Source organism: Diabrotica virgifera, chromosome 6, assembly GCF_917563875.1.
Source record: "Diabrotica virgifera virgifera chromosome 6, PGI_DIABVI_V3a".
In the NCBI taxonomy this organism is placed as follows: Eukaryota; Metazoa; Arthropoda; class Insecta; order Coleoptera; family Chrysomelidae; genus Diabrotica; species Diabrotica virgifera.
In genome coordinates, this window is record NC_065448.1 from 146,595,161 (window position 1) to 146,615,353 (window position 20,193).

Below are 20,193 nucleotides of genomic sequence, written 5' to 3' on the forward strand. Positions count from 1 at the left end.
ATGAATCGTCCGGGATTTGAACCCGGGACCTCTCGATCTCCGGTCACACGCTCGACCACTGAGCTATATAGCCTTTGCTTTGACAGGATTCAAGATTTCTCATACATACTGACAAATTTAATATACCAAGTGTATATTATATACAAAAATACATTAAAGTATACAAAAATACATTAAATATACTTACTATTATTATAAAATATCTTATTCCCGAGGAAGACAAATACAAAGACACAAAAATTATAATAAATAATAAATTTACTAAAAACACTAATATATTCTTTTAATGACTTATTTGCGCTGACAGCGCTAATACATACATATCTTGAAAGATTAGCAACGAACTACATACTGTCTGTGTGCGCATGCGCCCGGCATTATAAAATTTCACTCTCGATCGTAAAGAAGTATAACTTCAAAAATATCGGATGTCGATCGTCCACATCGGATGTCGTTGTCCAAATACAAAATATTAATAAATTAAACAAAAATGTTGTTGCTTAGTAAAAAATTCTTCTAATATATTTAATCTGACTCATTTATATCGGCAATTCAGACATATATCACACATTCTAAAGTAGAAGACTTTAAAATGATATTGCCAATATTTATAAGTTGCGTTAATAGGACGACTTTACTGAAAGATTATCATTCGATTACATGAAATCAACCCCAACTCAAGAATATCCGTCACAAAAAAAATCATAGCATTTGATCTGTCTTTAAAAAGACAACATTCTCGCTCTAGAGATTCCATAGTAAATCACGAGGGAAAACCAGGAAAAAACCTCGTGATACTATCCCGACATCGTAAGTATTAGGTCTTACTTTAACTTACTCTCAAAACTAATACCAAATTCTGACCTTAATATGTACATGTTATTTTAAATTATAAATAATATTAATAATACATAGATATATAAATAATACTAAAATATTAAATGTACTAACTCGATATGTTATTGTTTATTATCACTTCCTCTTTTAGTAATAGTCTGGGCTGATTATCGGAGAATAGGCCATTTTTGGGAAAAGTTATTTACCAGCAATTTTATTGCTGGAATCGAATCTTGTGATTGTATATATTAATAATATAGATATGCAAAGTCCGCAGATACTGTGCTACTTTTTTTATAAACAAAATGGCGCCCGAAAAACGTGTTTTTTTCAATTTTTGCTCTATAACTCCAAAGATTTTAACTTTAGCCCAAAAACACCCAAATAAAAATTCACCGCAATTAAATTCTGCATAGACACGTGTTTTTTCCGATTTACTTCTACGACAACTTTCCCCGGAAAAAGCGGGTTTTTCCAACAAAATCTTTAATTTTCAACTAAACTTTTAGATAAGTAGTTGTTAATCAATAATTAAATAGCTTGGTAATGTAAAAGCCCGTTCCGTATATATTATAATTCCAGAAGCCGATGGAAATTGAATGAACAGTTTAGCAACAATTGAAATGTTAATTAGAAATTTACGGTCGCTATAATAACGACAATAATTATGATGCATAAGAATAACTATGATTTTTTCATAAAAAGACACTATACCTATCTAATGTACTTTACAGAATTGAAATGGGACTATTTAAGCGGCCTCAGGAATATTTTAAAATTATAAACAATTTTTTGGTTTATAAACAAATAGAATATCTCGGAAAATATTAAACTAAATTATAAATTGTGAAAACAGTATTCGAAAGACAGCGGCAGGCCGCTTCTTCTAAAAGAAAAAACGTTTAATTATGACGAGCAGTTCCTGAGATACAACCGGTCAAAGTTGACCAGAATTTACGGCAAAGATATAAACAATAGGATCATAATTTTCAAACCATCACCTTTTTATTTTTGTCCTCTTTCTCCACACCAATTTTCATATCTTTAAAATCCTCATAACATATATTATTATAATAAAAACTATCGATAATACGTGTGAAAATTGCCAAAAATAGCAAAATTCCAATTAAAAATTAGGTTGGAGAAAATGTAACCCTCAAAATTCAAAATCGGTATACGTTAACAAATTGTATTTTCTCGGCTTCCCATGGAGCAATTTCCTTCATTATTTTTTTGTTCCCTAATAACTCGAGTAGAGCCATCGAACTAACGCATTATTAAATGTCAGACTTGCGTTTGTTTTGTTATAATAAATTAATTTATTTATTATAACACAATATTTTAATTTGTTTAAATAAAAATTGTTTAAATAATTATACAGCTTCCAAATGAGAATATTTATGTTTTTAACTTTAAAAGGTACACTTGTAGTAAGTTTATCTAAAAAAAGCCTACAACTGGAAAAAATATGTAATTTTCTGTTCTTATAAATAAATTAATCTATTATAACAAAACAAAAGCAAGATTGATATTTAATAATGCGTTAGTTCGATGGCTCTAGTCGAGTTATTAGGGAACAAAAAAAGAATGAAGGAAATTGCTCCATGGGAAGCCGAGAAAATGCAATTTGTTAACGTGCACCGATTTTGAATTTTGAGGGTTACATTTTCTCCAACCTAATTTTTGATTGGAATTTTGCTATTTTTGGCAATTTTCACACGTATTATCGATAGTTTTTATTATAATAATATATGTTATGAGGATTTTAAAGATATGAAAATTGGTGTGGAGAAAGAGGACAAAAATAAAAAGGTGATGGTTTGAAAATTATGATCCTATTGTTTATATCTTTGCCGTAAATTCTGGTCAACTTTGACCGGTTGTATCTCAGGAACCACTCATCATAATTAAACGTGTTTTCTTTTAAAAGAAGCGTCCTGCCGCTGTCTTTCGAATACCGTTTTCACAATTTAATTTAGTTTAATATTTCTTGAGATATTCTATTTGTTTATAAACCAAACATTGTTTATAATTTTAAAATATTCCTGAGGCCGCTTAAATAGTCCAATTTCAATTCTGTAAAGTACATTAGATAGGTATAGTGTCTTTTTATGAAAAAATCATAGTTATTCTTATGCAACATAATTATTGTCGTTATTATAGCGACCGTAAGTTTTTAATTAACATATTAATTGTTGCTAAACTGTTCATTCAATTTCGATAGACTTCTGGAATTATAATATATATGGAAAGGGCTTTTGTGTTACCAAGTTATTTAATTATTGATTAACAACTACTTATCTAAAAGTTTAGTTGAAAATTAAAGATTTTGTTGGAAAAACCCGCATTTTCCGAGGAAAATTTTTGTCGAAGTAAATCGGAAAAAACACGTCTTTATGCAGAATTTAATTGCGGTGAATTTTTATTTGGGTGTTTTTGGTCTAAAGTTAAAATCTTTGGAGTTATAGAGCAAAAATTGAAAAGAAACACGATTTTCGGGCGCCATTTTGTTTATAAAAAAAGTAGCACACTATCTGCGGACTTTGCATATCTATATTATTAATACATACAATAATAAGATTCGATTCCAGCAATAAAATTGCTGGTAAATAACTTTTCCTTGTATTTTGCTAATTAGCCCAGAGTATAAGGGTAACCACATCCTACTGCATTCTACTGAGGAATATGCTACACAATTGGTTTCATTTAGCATAATTATAGCCGCTTCTTTGATTTTTCTCGTTTTACTATCTTTTTCTTTCAAGACTATACTTGATTCTCTCCACTGAACTCTATGTTCATTATCCCATGCCTGTTGACATATTTGAGATCTATCAAATTCTCTATTTGATAGAAGAAGAAACGGCTCTAATTATGCTAAATGAAACCAATTGTGTCGCAAATTCCTCGATAGAATGCAGTAGGATGTGGTTACCCATACTAAAAGAGGAAGTCAATAGAAAGAAAATACCACGATTAGTAAGTCAATAACATATCGAGTTAGTACATTTTATATCTTAGTATTATTTATATATCTATGTATGTATTATTAATATTATTCATAATTTAAAATAACATGTACACATTAAGGTCGGAATTTGGTATTAGTTTTGAGAGTAAGCTAAAGTAAGACCTAATACTTACGATGTCGGGATAGTATCACGAGGTTTTTTCCTGGTTTTTCCTCGTGATTTATTATGGAATCCTAGCGTGAGAATTTTACTGTCACCGTTGCATGTGGTTGTCTTTTTAAAGACAGATCACATGCTATGATTTTTTTGTGACGGATATTCTTGAGTTGGGGTTGATTTCATGTAATCGAATGAACTACCTTTCAGTAGAGTCGTCCCAGGAAAAAAACTCATAAATATTGGCAATATCATTTTAAAGTCTTCTACTTTAGAATGTGTGATATATGTCTGAATTGCCGATATAAATGAGTCAGATTAAATAAATTATTAGAAGAATTTTTTACTAAGCAACAACATTTTTGTTGAATTTGTTAATATATTTTGTATTTTGACAACGGCATCCGATTTCCACATCGAAACGTTAATAAAATCATTTTTTTTTAGTAAAATTGTGGCTTATTTCTCATTAAAAATAGTTAATTACAATTAATAAATTTTTAAAAACTTACTGTTTTTATTATTAAAAGAGTAAACTCTTAACGATAAGATTGGTTTAGTTTGTTTAAAAGTGGACTTTGAATAAAACAATTCCTTATTACCTTAACCGTTCTTGATAGGCAGCTTCCTTTTCTCTTGCTCTCCTTTCGGCTTTCTTCTTCTCCTTGGCCTCTTCTTCCATTTCTTTTTCTTTCAACATATCTCTACTACTTCTACGATCGTCTCGGTCTCTTTCTCGATCGCGGTCCTTTTCTCGCTCTCTGTCTCTATCACGCTCTCGTTCCCTATCTCTATCGCGTTCTCTCTCACGCTCCCGTTCTTTTTCACGTTCTCGCTCTCTTTCTCTATCACGATCACGTTCTCTTTCCTTTTCACGTTCCCTGTCTCTGTCTCTTTCCCGACTTTTTTCATGTGACCTGAAAATATAAAGGTTACAACTTCTCACGATTAAACGATTTTAGCAGCCACTAAGCCGTTAAGCCACAAATACACTTCTCCAAGAAATTAACGCACCACCTTAAAAATGGGTTATTTTTGATGTCTCGAATTTCCTAGTCCGACTTACGTGATTTTTTTAATATGTTATAGTCTTTATTCTTTAACAATATCGCTGTAATAATATTATTGCTAGAGAGGTATATTGTCATTGTATACCGGATGTACCAATCAAACTGTGATTTTTTTCTCAAAGTTCGCGTGACCCTGTTGAATATTCTAGCATTTATAAAATACTGAAATTAACTTAACACTATAGCCTCATGTTTTCTTAACATTCTGTTTTTTGATTAATTCGCTTATGTTAAATAATAAAAAAGTTAGGTACCTTAACAACTAGCCCTGTTTTTTATCAATACAGGGTGTTTTTTTAATAAGTATGGCAAACTTTAAGGGCTAATTCTGCATGAAAAAATAATGACAGTTTGCTTTATAAACGTATGTCCGCAAATGCTTCGTTTCCGAGATAAATGTGGAATTTTTTCTTACAAACCGACATTTATTGCTCTAAAACCGGTTAAGATGTGCAAATGAAATTTGGTGGGTTTTAAGAGTTAGTTTTATGTATTACACATTTTTATATACAATTAGGAATTTAATATTCACCATTGGCGCGCATACGTGTACTATCACCCTTATGTGCGCCAATGGTGAACATAAAATTCTTAATTGTATGTCAAAAGATGCATAATAACTACCTCTTAACCCACGAAATTTCATTTGCATATCTCAACCGGTTTTAGAGCAATAAATAAGTCGTCAGTTTGTAAGAATAATTTCAACACCCCCTATCTCGGAAACGAAGCATTTGCGGACATATGTTTATAAAGCAAACAGTCATTATTTTTCCATGCAGAATTACCCCTTAAAGTTTGCCATGCTTATTTAAAAACATCCTGTATTGATGAAAAACATGGCTAGTTGTTAAAGCACCTGTATTATCCAACATAAGCGAATGAATAAAAAAACAGAATGTTAAGAAAACATGAGGCTATAGGTGGGTTTGAATTTCAGTATTTTATAAATGCTAGAATATTCCACAGGGTGACGCGAACTTTGAGAAAAAAATCAATTGATTGGTACATACGATATACAATTTACCCGTCTAGCAACAATATTATTACAGCGATATAGTCCGTTCTTTAACGGTAAAATATTGCAAAACCTCTAAATTTTAAAGAACCGCTTGGATTGACATGATATTTGGCATACACATAGCTAACAAGTCAAAGAAAAAAAGTGATATTGTGCCGATATGTGCTTTTGCCCTGGGGGTGGTTTTCACCCCCTCTTGGGGGTGAAAAAATATTCGTCCAAATAAAGTCAGGAAATGGATAAACTGGATAATTTTAAGTAACTTTTGTTCTATAGATTTTTTTCACTAAGTCAATACTTTTCGAGTTATTTGGCAGTGAATATGTTCATTTTTTCAACAAAATAACCACGCTTTTAGACGGTTTTTCGCAAATAACTCAAATAGTAAGTATTTTGTCGAAGAAACATTCTTAGAAAAAATATAGCCTCTAAAAAATTTAAAAAAATGGTGTATATATCACGTCTCTAGACCTAGCAGAAGCAAAGTTATAGCTAATGAAAAATAGGTTCATATTCGTCAAATTCCAAATGGAAAACTTTAACGTGAAATAACCAAAAACGAAGCACATTTCAGGGAAAACTCATTAGAACTTATTTAAAGTGTTTAAAAAAAGCTTCATTTTTGTTTTATAAAAAAAAATTCTAGCATCACAATTAAACAAGTTACGCTCAAAATAAAGTTAGTCCCTTTTGGTTTTGGTAAAAAAATCGAGAAAATCACCCCCTAATTAGTATCTTAAATGAACTTAATCGTTACGACTTCACAAGTTTCTTGACTCGTGTATATATTGTTTATATGATCTGTAAGTTTCATCGTTTCAAAGTCCTTATTATTGAAAGGGCTGTAGTTAAAAGGGGTTGAACGAGTCACTGATCACCAATGTATGCAAATTTAGAAACACCAAATCCTAATCAATTTTTGTCTGACAGAAAAACAAAAGAATACATGATATTCAGAAAAGCAAATCTGACTTTTTTGTTTTCCGAGATTTTTGGTATCTCTAAAAATTTTTAAGTTATTTTGAAAAAAAGCATATTTTTCAAAATTTAAATTTTTAAAAATTTTAATTTGAAACCAAATTTTTTTAAAAATAAGCACTTTGAATCGATGAAACTTACAGATCATATAAACACAACATAAGTAAAATAATTTGTGGAGCGGTAACGATTAATTTCGTTTAAGGTGCTAATTAGGGGTTGGTTTTCCCGATTTTTTTTTTGCAAATACAAAAGGGACCAACTTTATTTTGAGCGTAACTTGCTTAAATTTAATGCTAGAAACTTTTTGTAAAAACAGGAATAAATATTTCTTAAAACACTTTAAAAAAGTTATAATGGGTTTTCCCCAAAAAGTGCTTAATTTTTTGGATATTCCACGTCAAAATATTCTATTTGAAATTTGGTGAATATGAATCTATTTTCCATTGGCTATAACCCTGGTTCTACGAGATCCAGAGACCTAACGCGTACACCGTTTTTTTTTACTTCTTATAAGCTATATTTTTGCTAAGAGCGTTTTTTTCTACAAAATACATACTTTTTGAGTTATTTGCGAAAAACCGTCTAAAAATGTGGTTATTTTGTTGAAAAATGAACATATTCACTCGCAAATAACTCGAAAAGTGTTGACTTGGCGAAAAAGCTCTATAGAACAAAAGTTACTTAAAATTAGTCAGTTTACCCGTTTCCGGACTTATTTTGGACATATATTTTTTCACCCCCAACAGGGGGTGAAAGTCACCCCCAGGGCAAAAGCACACATCGGCACAATATCACTTTTTTTCTTTGACATGTAAGCTATATGCATGCCAAATTTCATGTCAATCCAAGCGGTTCTTTAAAATTTAGAGCAAAAACCGTGAAAGAATGGACTAATATTGTTATAGAATAAGGCTATAACATGTTAAAAAATCACTTAAATCAGACTACAGGTTAAGGAAATTCGAGACATTAAAAATAACCAAACGCACCAAAAATGGTGCGTTAAGTTCTTAGAGAAGTGTAATAAAGTGGGAGATTAAAATATTAAGAATGATAAGAGGATGGCTAATTTTCATAAAAATATTAACTGTTAATTACCTGGATCTTGATCGTCTTCTTTTCTTCTCATCTTTTTCTCTTCTCCTCGGACTAGGTGAATGGGTATGAGATCTGTCCCGGTCTCGAGTTGATTTTTCTTTCTGTTCTTCCTTTTTCTTTCGGACTTCTTTTTCTTCTTCTTGTTTCTAAAAAGAAATAGCCTCATTTACCTTTTAGCATAACGAGATTTATATAATTAAAATGTCATACCACTCCCATTCGTAATATGTGCTTTTGACTATTAAGGAAGGTAACATTTTTGCTGTAATGGAGCTGAGAATAAATGATTAACTTAACAGTTTAGTAAATTAAGTCAGAAACAAAACTAGATTAACAAGCATGTCTTTTTATACAATTTATTTCACAATCTAAAATTTATTTTTTGTCTTGTTTTATAACAAATAAAAGTCAAACTAGAGAAACAACAAGTTATTTGGGAATATATCCCAATCTTTTAACAAACTAATAGCAAATTAATGTTTATTTCACTGTATCTACTTATACAGAAACATAAAATGACTGAAAAGGGGTGATGAAAGTATTTTAGGAAGAATGAAGCAATCAAAGTAACAGGCAGAATTTTAACAGAAGAAAGATACAAAGAGAAAGAGAGATAGAAATAAATAGACAGAAAGAGAGAGAGAGAGAGAGGGGGGGGAGGGGGATAGAGTGAATGGGACTGAGAAGTGATAATATCTCTTACGTAATATTAACGCCCGGTTTCCGAAAGGATGATCATCTCAAAAATTATGTAATCGACGATTAACAATAGATTAAATGCGTCAGAAACGTCAAACAAACTAGTTTTAACCACAGTCGATCATCTGACAAAAGATTAATCGTTAATTAACAGCCGATCATGAGTGTTTTGAGTCTGCTAAAGGTCGATTAACCAGTTTCGCTTGTCAAACGGCGGTAAAAATGGACTGTTACCTAATCTGCGACTATGCGTCGATTAACGGGCTGTTAAGAGTTTTTTTTTAGTTTTTAATTTCTGTAATTAACAAATTCCTGGAAAAAGTTGTCAAATAACACATATATAAATGATATAAATCATATTATTCAATAAAAATAAGATTTTTTTATGGAAGAAATAATTTAAAATATTTATTTAACTTGCAGAACATGGATATATCGGACATTTTTTATATTTGATTATACAATTTATATTTTTTTTTCTTTTAAAAATGTAAGGTAACAAGGATGCTAGACTCATGGAGCTATTTTTTGAGAGGCCAGAGCTCTAAAAAGCAGAACATAATGATTATAGCGATGTAAATAAGAGGGAAAACGTGTGAGAAATTATAGCAGCTAACTTTGAAGACAATAAAACAGCCGGTAAATAAATTAAAAATAAATATAAAAAGTAAATATATAAACCAAAAATAAAAAGAAGATTATAAAATATTATAGATCATAAATAAACTGTTTTATATCTCCAACTTTCGTCACAATACCTAGCCTCATTTTTAAAATGCTCTGGTTCAATTCTTGCTCCAAACAAAAGTGACAGTACGTAATGGTAGGGGAGCCCAAGCGGGGATTTTTGCAGTTACTCGAGCGCGTCAGATTATCATATGGGGAGAAACGTGGTACCCTGCAGATGTACCTCTGCCATATATTGGCTCTTAACACAGGGGAGTTCGTTTAGGGGGGCCCGAAAAAAAAAATCTATCCTTAAAAATACTCGAAATTGTCAGATTAAGATAAGGTAAGTTAAGTACATGCAAAACAGTGTATATTTAAAAAATCTGACGATTTGAGCGGGGCGTAAGGGAATTGGTGAGTCACAAAGTTTCACAAGAAAAAGGCGAATATTTCGCGAAATGAAAGTCAGATCGAAAAACTGAAAACTACACGTTCAATATTTTTCAAAAATCTATCGATAGATACCAAACACGACCCCTCGCAGAGAGGGGTGGGGGGTAAATTTTAAATTTTAAATACAAATCCCGCGATATTTAGTAAAATAAACATCAGATCGAAAAACTGCAAAATACACTTATTTAATATTTTTGAAAAATATATCGAATGGTACCAAACGCGACCCCCCACGGAGGTGGGGTGGGGGGCTACTTTAAAATATTAAATGGGAGCCCCCATTTTTTATTGCAGATTTGAATTCTCTGCATAAAAATAAGCAACTTTTATTCGAAACATTTTTTCGAATTATGGATAGATGGCGCTATATTCGGAAAAAACGATTAATGGAAATGGAAAATTAAATTAAAAAACGGCAAGCGCCCGCTAAAATGGAAAATTTTACTTAACTTTTTTTGGTTTTAGGACCTAATAATCACAATCCAATAGGTCCCAAAAGCGCTCGAGTGACTGCACATTTAGCATACTTTGCTCCCCTACTATAAGAGAGAATGCACCTTTAGAATCTAACGATACAAGTTTGGATTTAGAGGTTAATATAATTGAAATTTTGAAGGATAACAGCCAATTGTGACACTATCGCTACCAAATCGTATGTCAGATCATCGATTACATGATCTATGATCATGCAATTTTACAATAATTGGCGTTCGAGAAACCCATCACTGGTTAACAGTTGATCAAATCTGATAGCCGATTAGATGATCGGAGATTTGAATAACGTTTCGGAAACCGGCTGTTAGTTATGTAATAAGACATTTCTTAGAGAAGATTCTTTTGAATTTGTTTAGAATAAAAACTAGCTTACACATTCTAAACTGGTTTTCATGCAACAACAGTAATATATGAAATTCTATTGCAGAATTCAATGTTCAATTACAAAAGAAACCTTAAAAGCAGGATAGCTAAATAACTATCATAGTTTTTGATAGTACATACTTCGAATACATGTGTTTTTACAAGTTTTCTCAGAAGCGGAAGTTAGACACTTGTGATTTCATAATATTTACCCACTTTTAATGCTGAATTCTAATCCGTCATGAGTTTTTTGTATCACTTACAGCTTTAGCTGCACTAATTTGCGGACAGACGAAACCCACCAAGCTAAATGATGAATTTATTTCAATTTTTGCTAGATCCAAAAAGAGACTAACCGAATTTTAAGAAACAAAAATTGCGTTAAAATATCTCAAAATTTAATGAAAAAGACATACTTCATATAAGATATCCTGAATGTTGTCCCAATTATTACAAGAGTTAAATAACATAAAAGTTCCATGTGTCACTTTAATAACCATAATATTCGCAAGTCTCCCTTGTTTCGTTCTTATCATTTCTACAAAAAAGTTGGATAACTTTGTCGGTAGTTTATTTAACGAAATAGTTTAATTTTTTATAGCGCATATTACACATTAGAAACACTTTTGTTTTTAATGTTACAGATTAATAATGCGCACATAAGTAAGATTGTATTAAAAATGGTGTATGTATTATATTTGAATTGATATATTGTAACATTAGGCTATTGATTATGTTCAAAATAAGAGAGCTAAAAGGAACTACAACGTTAACGGGATTTTATTATCTTATATGGTTAACGGACCTCTAAATTTGAAAAAACCGCGGAGTGCTAAATGGGTGCGTTTTTGAGAAAGGGGTGAATTACTCCTTAGGCACAGGGCGAATTAGGGTGAGTTCTATGCACGTTTGGTACAAACACGTCTACAGGAACATTGTTCCAGGTTAAATTTACTATCGAAATATCACATTTTAAAGTCAAAAATGTTTTTTTTTGCAAAAATATACTCAAAAGAAAAGAATGAAAAAAACACGAAAGAAAGCAATTTTGATTTTTGCCCCATAACTTTTTTCCACAGTGATATAGGTATAGGTATTGCTTCAGCGAAAAATAACCTCCATCCTTCGTTTTTAAAATGACGTTTGGTAGAAGTCTCCAGGATTTATAGTTTCCGAAATAGGATTTTTCAAACTTCGCAGCTCACAGCATTTTTGGGCCATTTTCCTCATTATTTCGCAAACATTGTTCTGTAACTTTTTTCTACGCATTTCTAGGTATATGCAATGGTACATTTAGTAGAAAGAGAAGTCAATTACATTTATAATGGTCTACTGTATAAGGTTGTACGACTATTTTTAAGCAAGTTCTGCTTTTTCAAGGTTTTATACTTTTAATGATTTTTGATTGTATTTGCGTATTTACATTGCGTATACCTAAAGCTGCGTAGAAAAAAGTTACAGAACAATGTTTGAGACGTAACAAGCAAAATGGCCCAAAATCGCTGTGAGTGGCGAAGTTTCAAAAATCATATTTTGGAAACTATAAACGATAGAGACTTCTGCCAGACGTAATTTTAAAGAGGAAGGATGGAGGTTATTTTTCGCTGAAGCAATGTCTATATCTACAGTCGGAAAAATGAAAGAATACCCATGAACGAACATATAAAACACGCTGTATTTTCCTGTCACCGTGTCACAGAAAAAATTGTCCAGTGCAAGTACATGTAACAATAATTATTACATGTACTTGCGCTGGCCAATTTTTTGTGTGACACTGTGACAGGAAAATACAGCGTGTTTTATATGTTCGTTCATGGGTATTCTTTCATTTTTCCTACTGTATATCCCTGTGGAAAAAAGTTATGGGGCAAAAAACAAAATTGTTGTCTTTCGTGTTTTTCTCTTGCTTTTCTTTTGAATATATTTTTGTAAAAAGAAAATATTTTTTACTTTAAAATGTGATATTTCGATAGTAAATTTAACCTGGAAGAATTTTCCTGTAGACGTGTTTGTACCAAAAGTGCATAGAACTCATCCTAATTCGCCCTGTGCCTAGGGACTAATTCAACCCTTTCTCAAAAACGCACCCCTTTAAATGGTAGCACTCCGCGGTTTTTTCATATTTAGAGGTTCATTGATTATATGAAACAATAAAACCCCGTTAACATTGTAGTTCCTTTCTAAAATAGCTACAAGCTAGTTTTCTCAATAGCCTACATAGAAGCTTATATCATTTTAGCTTATCACTTTAGTTTGATATCACTTTTCAGGGGTTGTGGCAGACAGACGCTTTGGCATGTCTGTTTTTTTACAATGTAGCACTTATAAAGAACGTAAAAGATGGCGAGGTATACAATAGGAAAAATGAAAGAATACCCATGAACGAACATATAAAACACGCTGTATTTTCCTGTCACCGTGTCACACAAAAAATTGGCCAGCGCAAGTACATGTAATAATTATAGTTACATGTACTTGCACTGGACAATTTTCTTTGTGACACGGTGACAAGAAAATACAGCGTGTTTTATATGTTCGTTCATGGGTATTCTTTCATTTTTCCGACTGTACAATAGTGGACACATCGTTAATAAATCAATGCAACGCAAAGTATGGCATACGTTGATGATCTGGACCTGATCCCACGCACCGATCAGATACATAAGGCTCGATGCACATTTGCGTGTTTTCGAGCTGCGTGCACGCTGCGAGCAAACTACGTGCAATCGCTGACGGTTCAGCTGTACATGAGTTGTAATCAGTACACTTGAGCTGAGCCGCGGCGTGCAAGCTGCTTGCAAGTGAATTGCAAGCCGCGTGGACGGAGAGGACGCCAGTTTCTGCTACGTCGCCACGTGCACGCCGCATAAGTCAGGCGGTTTGGCAGTCTGTGCTGGGCAATCATTCAGTACACGTTGACCGCGCGATCGATTTTAACGTATATACAGAGCTGTTTATTTCTGGCGTATATTAACGCCGAGAAACAGCTCAAATGTGTATTGACGGGAAACTTGGCTTGAAAACAAGCAGCTTGCTCGCAGCGTGCACACAACTTGAAAACACACAAGTGTGCGTCGAGCCCTAAGAATGCATTTCTCCTTCTCAAATGTCGTAGAAAATATGGGCCTCACAATAAAAGGGAAAACCAAAGTAATAACGTTGACTCCGAATAACAGAGCTATACATAGAAACACTGGTGTTGCATAGAAAAGCTTTTGTGCGGATAATTAGACTTTTGGAGTTGAGCAAATTCCCATACTGGGTTCCCTCGTGACCTCTGATTATTCGACCTCGTGACCTCTGATTTGATGTCCATTTCGGAAATAGTACTGATTACTCCACGAAACAGAAAAGAAAAAGTACGATATAACTACCGAATTCTAATTAATTATCTAAAATACAGAAAATCAAATTACAACAAAACTAACAATATATGCCTCCTCAACACATCGGCCGTATCATATGACATATTTGATATATATCACTGAGTATACATATCATATGACATACATTGTATCATGACAAGCTGACCAAACATCTGTAAGTCGTACAGTCTGTGGCACTGGAACCCTTTGATATGTGCTGGAAAAACCCGACAACAAACGGATGTATTACAGACGCATCAGTCGACGTGATACACCAATAACAGATGACCAAATTACTCCATCTACACATTTGCGGACGTACCGAGTGTCCCAATAAGAATGGCTCTCGGTCATATCTCAGGAACCGTTTATAGTACAGCTTTGAGAAAAAAATATTTATAATAAAAGTTGCCTCGGGAAAAGCCTGGAAATTATTTTCATAATTGTAAGTCCACCGCTAGAGGGCATAATTAAATATCAAAAATTAAAAAATCAAAATTTTACAAAATTTACCTAATGAAAGGGCACTGGAAATCCAACCATCGTATTCTTCATAAAATTCTGCGCATATTTGATTTCACAAGTTTAAGTCTACCTTTGCAAATAAGAGGTGGGGGTGAGTGGGAACCTTCTTATGAAAAAATGGCTGTAATTCCGGTTCTGCCAAATCGAATTTTGCATACTTGGTCTTGTTGAAAACAGCTCTTTTTCATCAATGTAAGTGTCTTATTTTCGAAATAGCCTAATAAGTAATAATGCAAGCTAGGAGGCGTTATTTAATTATTTTCAGAAATCTAGTTTTCTTTGGAAAACATTAAATACAAGTATGCATTTTTAATCCTTTATTACAAAATTAGACCAAATTAGCAACATAATACCGAAAACCGCATATCGATACCTTTTTTCTATCTCGAGATATCTTAAGAAATGTGTAAATTTTAAACATAATAATTGTTACTGTCACCGGTAAACGAGGTTAAGCAAAAGTAGTGTGCTATGGAAAAAACAAATAAACATTTTCCAGATGTAAACGTATATAATTAATTAAAACAACACTATAAAATATAACAAAGAAATAAAAGCAACTCCTTACTTAGTCTTAGCGACTGCCTAAATGTTCAAATTGTTGCCCATCATTTTCGATGCAAGCATTTACTATTTCAAGAGTAGATTGAATAGCAACAGATTGAACTGTTAGACTTTTATATATGGGGACGGATTAAAGACCTTGTTTTTGCCGCTAGGCCCAATACGCGAGAAAACATGATCTAGAATCTAGAGAATACGAAACGCCATTCAAAGCATTGCGAAAGCAGAAATTGAGACCGCTGTTCAATCTACTTGAAAGAGTAAATGCTTGCATCGAAAATGATGGGCAACAATTTGAACATTTAGGTCGTCACTAAGTAAGTAGTTGCTTTTATTTCTTTGTTATATTTTATAGTGCTGTTTGTCTTATTGTTGTTTTAATTAATTATATACGTTTACATCTGGAAAATGTTTCTTTGTTTTTTCCATAGCACAGTACTTTTCCTTAACTTCGTTTACCGGTGACATTAACAGTTGTTTAAAATTTACACGTTTCTTAAGATATCTCGAGATAGAAAAAAGGTATCGACATGCGGTTTTTGGTACTATGTTGCTAATTTGGTCGAATTTTGTAATACAGGATTAAAAATGCATACTTGTATTCAATATTCTCCAAAGAAAACTAGATTTCCGAAAATAATTAAATACCGCCCACTAGCTTGCATATTACTAATTAGGCTATTTCGAAAATAAGACACTTACATTGATGAAAAAGAGCTGTTTTCAATAAGACCAAGTATGCAAAATTCGATTTAGCAGAACCGGACTTACAGCCATTTTTTCATAAGAAGGTTCCCACTCACCCCCACCTCTTATTTGCAAAGGTAGACTTAAACTTGTGAAATCAAATATGCGCAGAATTTTATGAAGAATACGATGATTGGATTTCCAGTGCCCTTTCATTAGGTAAATTTTGTAAAATTTTGATTTTTTAATTTTTGATATTCAATTACGCCCTATAGCGGTGGACCTACAATTATGAAAATAATTTCCAGGCTTTTCCCGAGGCAACTTTTATTATAAATATTTTTTTCTCAAAGCTGTACTAGAAACGGTTCCTGAGATATGGCCGAGAGCCATTCTTATTGGGACACCCGGTATGTATACGTGGATATGTTACCGCAGACGAGTCTGCGATGTGTAGAGGAGCCTTAACATGTATTCAGATTTTATGAAAAATACTTGGTACAAGCTTTGAAAACCAAATTTAAAAGGCCAAATTACTTTGAAATATGTAAGAAATAATAAAGAAATAGCAGACGGCAACGACAATAGGCTAAAAGGGTTCTTTATTAAAATAAGTTAAAATGCTCAGATGGCTAATGGTGATGAATAATGGCGGAAAAGATACTTAAGATATTTTCCCAAAATGTCTGCATAAGAGAACTTACCCATTATAGAAAACTTTGCTACGCATATTCGATAACAGGGTTTTAAGACATTGCCGGTACATTTAATTTATGTATTATTACCATTATTTTAGTGTTAGTACCATAAAACATATCGAGGATATCTTATATACTATAAATTTTGTTGTACTAAAGTAATGTAATTTTTGTGGTATTTCATTTGAGGAATAAAACTTCAAATTATTATTTTGAACCAAAATTTTTTTAAAATATTGAAAAAAAAATTGTAAGTAAATTTTCGCAAAATAAAAAACAACTATAAAGTTTATCGATTTATGTAATTTACGAAGTATTTATTGGTAACGAAATATTACATATAAGCGTGGACGAAAGACGAATCTAGCTCATTTATATAGAATAGAAAGAATATAAGATGGACATCCCTTGCAATCCCAAAATAAATGTTTATATTTTATATGCTATTAAAATTATGAAATTAATATTAATGAAAAATGAAATTAGTTTCTAGAAGAAACTATTGATATAATTACTTGTATCGTCACTATAGAAATAATCAGTGACAATTATTCCAAGCATATTTTTCCAAGCATTTACTACATAATTTAATAATTCCGAAATGAAATACCAACAGAATAAAGGATTGTATTTTTACAATACCAGTGATGGCAAAAAGTTAGCAATATATTTTAATGATTTGCGAAACGATTATAAACCATAAAGGTATTTAAAAAAAATCAATATTCAAAATGATTAATTAAAAATGCTTTATTACATAATATGGATAAAATTATTAAAAGTAAGTTAAAAACCTCACGTGATATCGGGACTATAGAATAAAATACATACAGCTAAAACATGTTAAAACTGTTTTAAGTGTTGATAAAGCATTAAAAATTAAAAAAAAAAACAGGCATTTGAGGACACCTGATATTTAGAAATATTCCAACTTTATCCGAAGCGAACGATTTTAGACGTGTAGATCAGCTATATAGTCGGTTCGCTAAACTCCGACACAACTGGCTAGTGATTTTAGTAGGTAATTTTTTTCTTTTTGCCAAAATTGGCAAAATTACTAACTATTTAATAATATTAATAATTATTTTTTCCCAATTTTACCAAATTGCCAAAATCACTAGCCAGTTATGTCTGAGTTTAGCGAACCGACTATACTTATGCTTATGAGCAAAGTGCAAATTGTCAGATTTTAAGTATAATGGGCAGTAGAGGTGAAACACCTCTTATGGTACCAACATGTAATACGAATAAATGACAAACAATGTATTAAATTGTGTTCCAGGAAATCAATCTCCAAAATAACACATAGGAAGGACATGTTAACGAAGAAGTTAAAAACAAGCCAAAGGCGCAACCAACACTAAAAAAAGGAAAAATAAAAAGTTGCAGGTGCAGATGAGATGTCAAATAAAATGTTGAAATACTGAGCGGACAGCAAGCTCTGAACAACTAACAGCACTGATTATCAAAACACAAAATATTAGAAGAATGTATGACAAGTGTACTACTCAAAAAATATTGAAAAAATAACCAGAAAACTACTAGATGTCTCCACTTGTTTATATACCACTTTAAACTTGACTAAAAATTTGCACGAATGAATAAACCAAAAGATAAACTTGGCAGATAAGCAATAATGTTTTTATACGGGTTGATCCTGTGCAAAGTATTCGTCATAGAGCAAATTGCCAAAAAAACATTACAGTATATAAGCAAGTAACGGCACAAGAAAAGGGGCTCATTATGCGCTGTATTCAATTTAATCATGAATGAAGTCAATAAAAGCGCCAATAAAGAAAGGGGATACAGAATGGAAACAAAGAAATTAAAATATTCTGTTACGCAAACGATCCAATATTGATAGTCCAAGATGAAGATAGTCTACTAAGGCTAGTCTACATATTCAACACAATGCAAAAAAATTTAATATGACGATCTCAACTCAGAAAATCAAAATAATTATTGTAATTAGTAAAGAACCAGCTACACGTAAAATAGAAATAGAGGGAGTGGAGTAAGTAATATAGACAGAAGATCTAGGAACTAGGTATACATAAAGAATTGTGAGAGATCAAGTACAAACGTCAATCAATCGGAAGGATGCGTTAAGGGGGGGGGGGGTATGGTTTGAAATTTTTTTTATTATTTCAAATAAAAGTGCATACTTTCAAGAATACTCTCTGAAAATTTCAGATTGATCGGAGTAAAATTACCAGAGATACAGGGTGTTGAATATTCCTACCTTCGACTCGCTTTGCCGCGGCTTCGCGCCAGCACGCTTGAGCGTAGTGAGAAACGCTAAACAACTGTTCGCCTTCTCTTTTGTAGATTACTCCGCGATTCAAAAAACATATTCCAATGTGTATTACTTTATGATTTGGCAGACCAATAAGAAGATGAAGATGCAGTTGTCAAAACTTTAAACGCATTTTTCTCAAAACTGCTTTTTCCAATGCGGTGGACATTGTAACTGAAAAACTACTTGACCGATCTACCTGAAATTTTGCATATATTTTCTTTAGACATTTCATGAGGTAACAACGTCGAGATATTTTTTGTTTCGTGCTTATTTTTTGTTCAACAATAATAAATCTGTTGATTTTCACAAAATTTTTACCAACAGTTTCGTATTTCTGACTTCTGAGTGATACCAAAAATTCAAAAATCATTAAAAATAAAAAAACTCGACGTTGTTACCTCGTGAAATCATAGGCTAATCAAATAATCAATGACGCGTTCTGATGTCCACAGCAAAATCCTCTGCCTGTCAAAATTTGTCACCAATTACTTATTTTTCAAAATTTTGGATTGAATTTTTTTTAAACATTCTTTGAATTGTACTTAATATGTCTATTCAATTTAAAAATAAAATAATTCTACCATAGCTTCGAAAAAAATTCACAAAAATGTGCTTGATATGTTGATTTCAAACCATACCCCCTTAATAACACCATATAGCGAAAAGAACACGATAACACTGAAACGAAATTAAGAATTTAGTCACCAGAAAAACGATAATGATGTAAGCATCAAAAACAAGACCTGCCCAGGGGCTATTTGAGACGACGAAAATAAAAATACTGAGAAAACATTCAGGAAAAACGTTATGGGATCGAATAAAATGTTAAGACACCAGAAGAATGTAACGTACAGATAATAAATGAGTTATTACAGAAGAGAAAAGAGGATGAAATAATCACATAAGTAGAATTAAGGAGACGAAGTGGTCTCTATCACTTCGTCAATGAACAAGCATAATTGTTTACAGAGAGAAAAACAAATAGGGGAGTTATCTAAGACAGGGAATGGAAAAATATAATAAAAGCGATATAAACATTAAGTTGTCAAAAAACTCAGGCTTAAGAACCTAAAGGGGCAGAGAATGTCACATTATTTTTTAAATACATTTACAGTCTCTCATAATTTATAAATATGATTTATACTTAAATTGCTTTTGAATAAATAGCATCACTTATTTTGTTGTAGTCTCCAAAAAGAATATTGTTTGTTATTCGCAAATCAAATATTTAGAATATATTA

General features: G+C 32.0%; 1 protein-coding gene across 2 annotated transcripts in view; it reads right to left on the reverse strand.

The window, feature by feature from the left end:
• LOC126886919 (RNA-binding protein 25) overlaps nucleotides 1-20,193 on the reverse strand; it is a 52,826-nt gene that overhangs the window by 13,895 nt on the left and 18,738 nt on the right. For both annotated transcript variants that reach the window (XM_050654081.1, XM_050654080.1), the window contains exons 6-7: nucleotides 8,136-8,281; nucleotides 4,568-4,882 (exon numbers count right to left, since the gene is read on the reverse strand). In XM_050654081.1, the coding sequence (XP_050510038.1) occupies nucleotides 4,568-4,882; nucleotides 8,136-8,281 (461 nt within the window). The remainder of the gene's footprint in view (nucleotides 1-4,567; nucleotides 4,883-8,135; nucleotides 8,282-20,193) is intronic.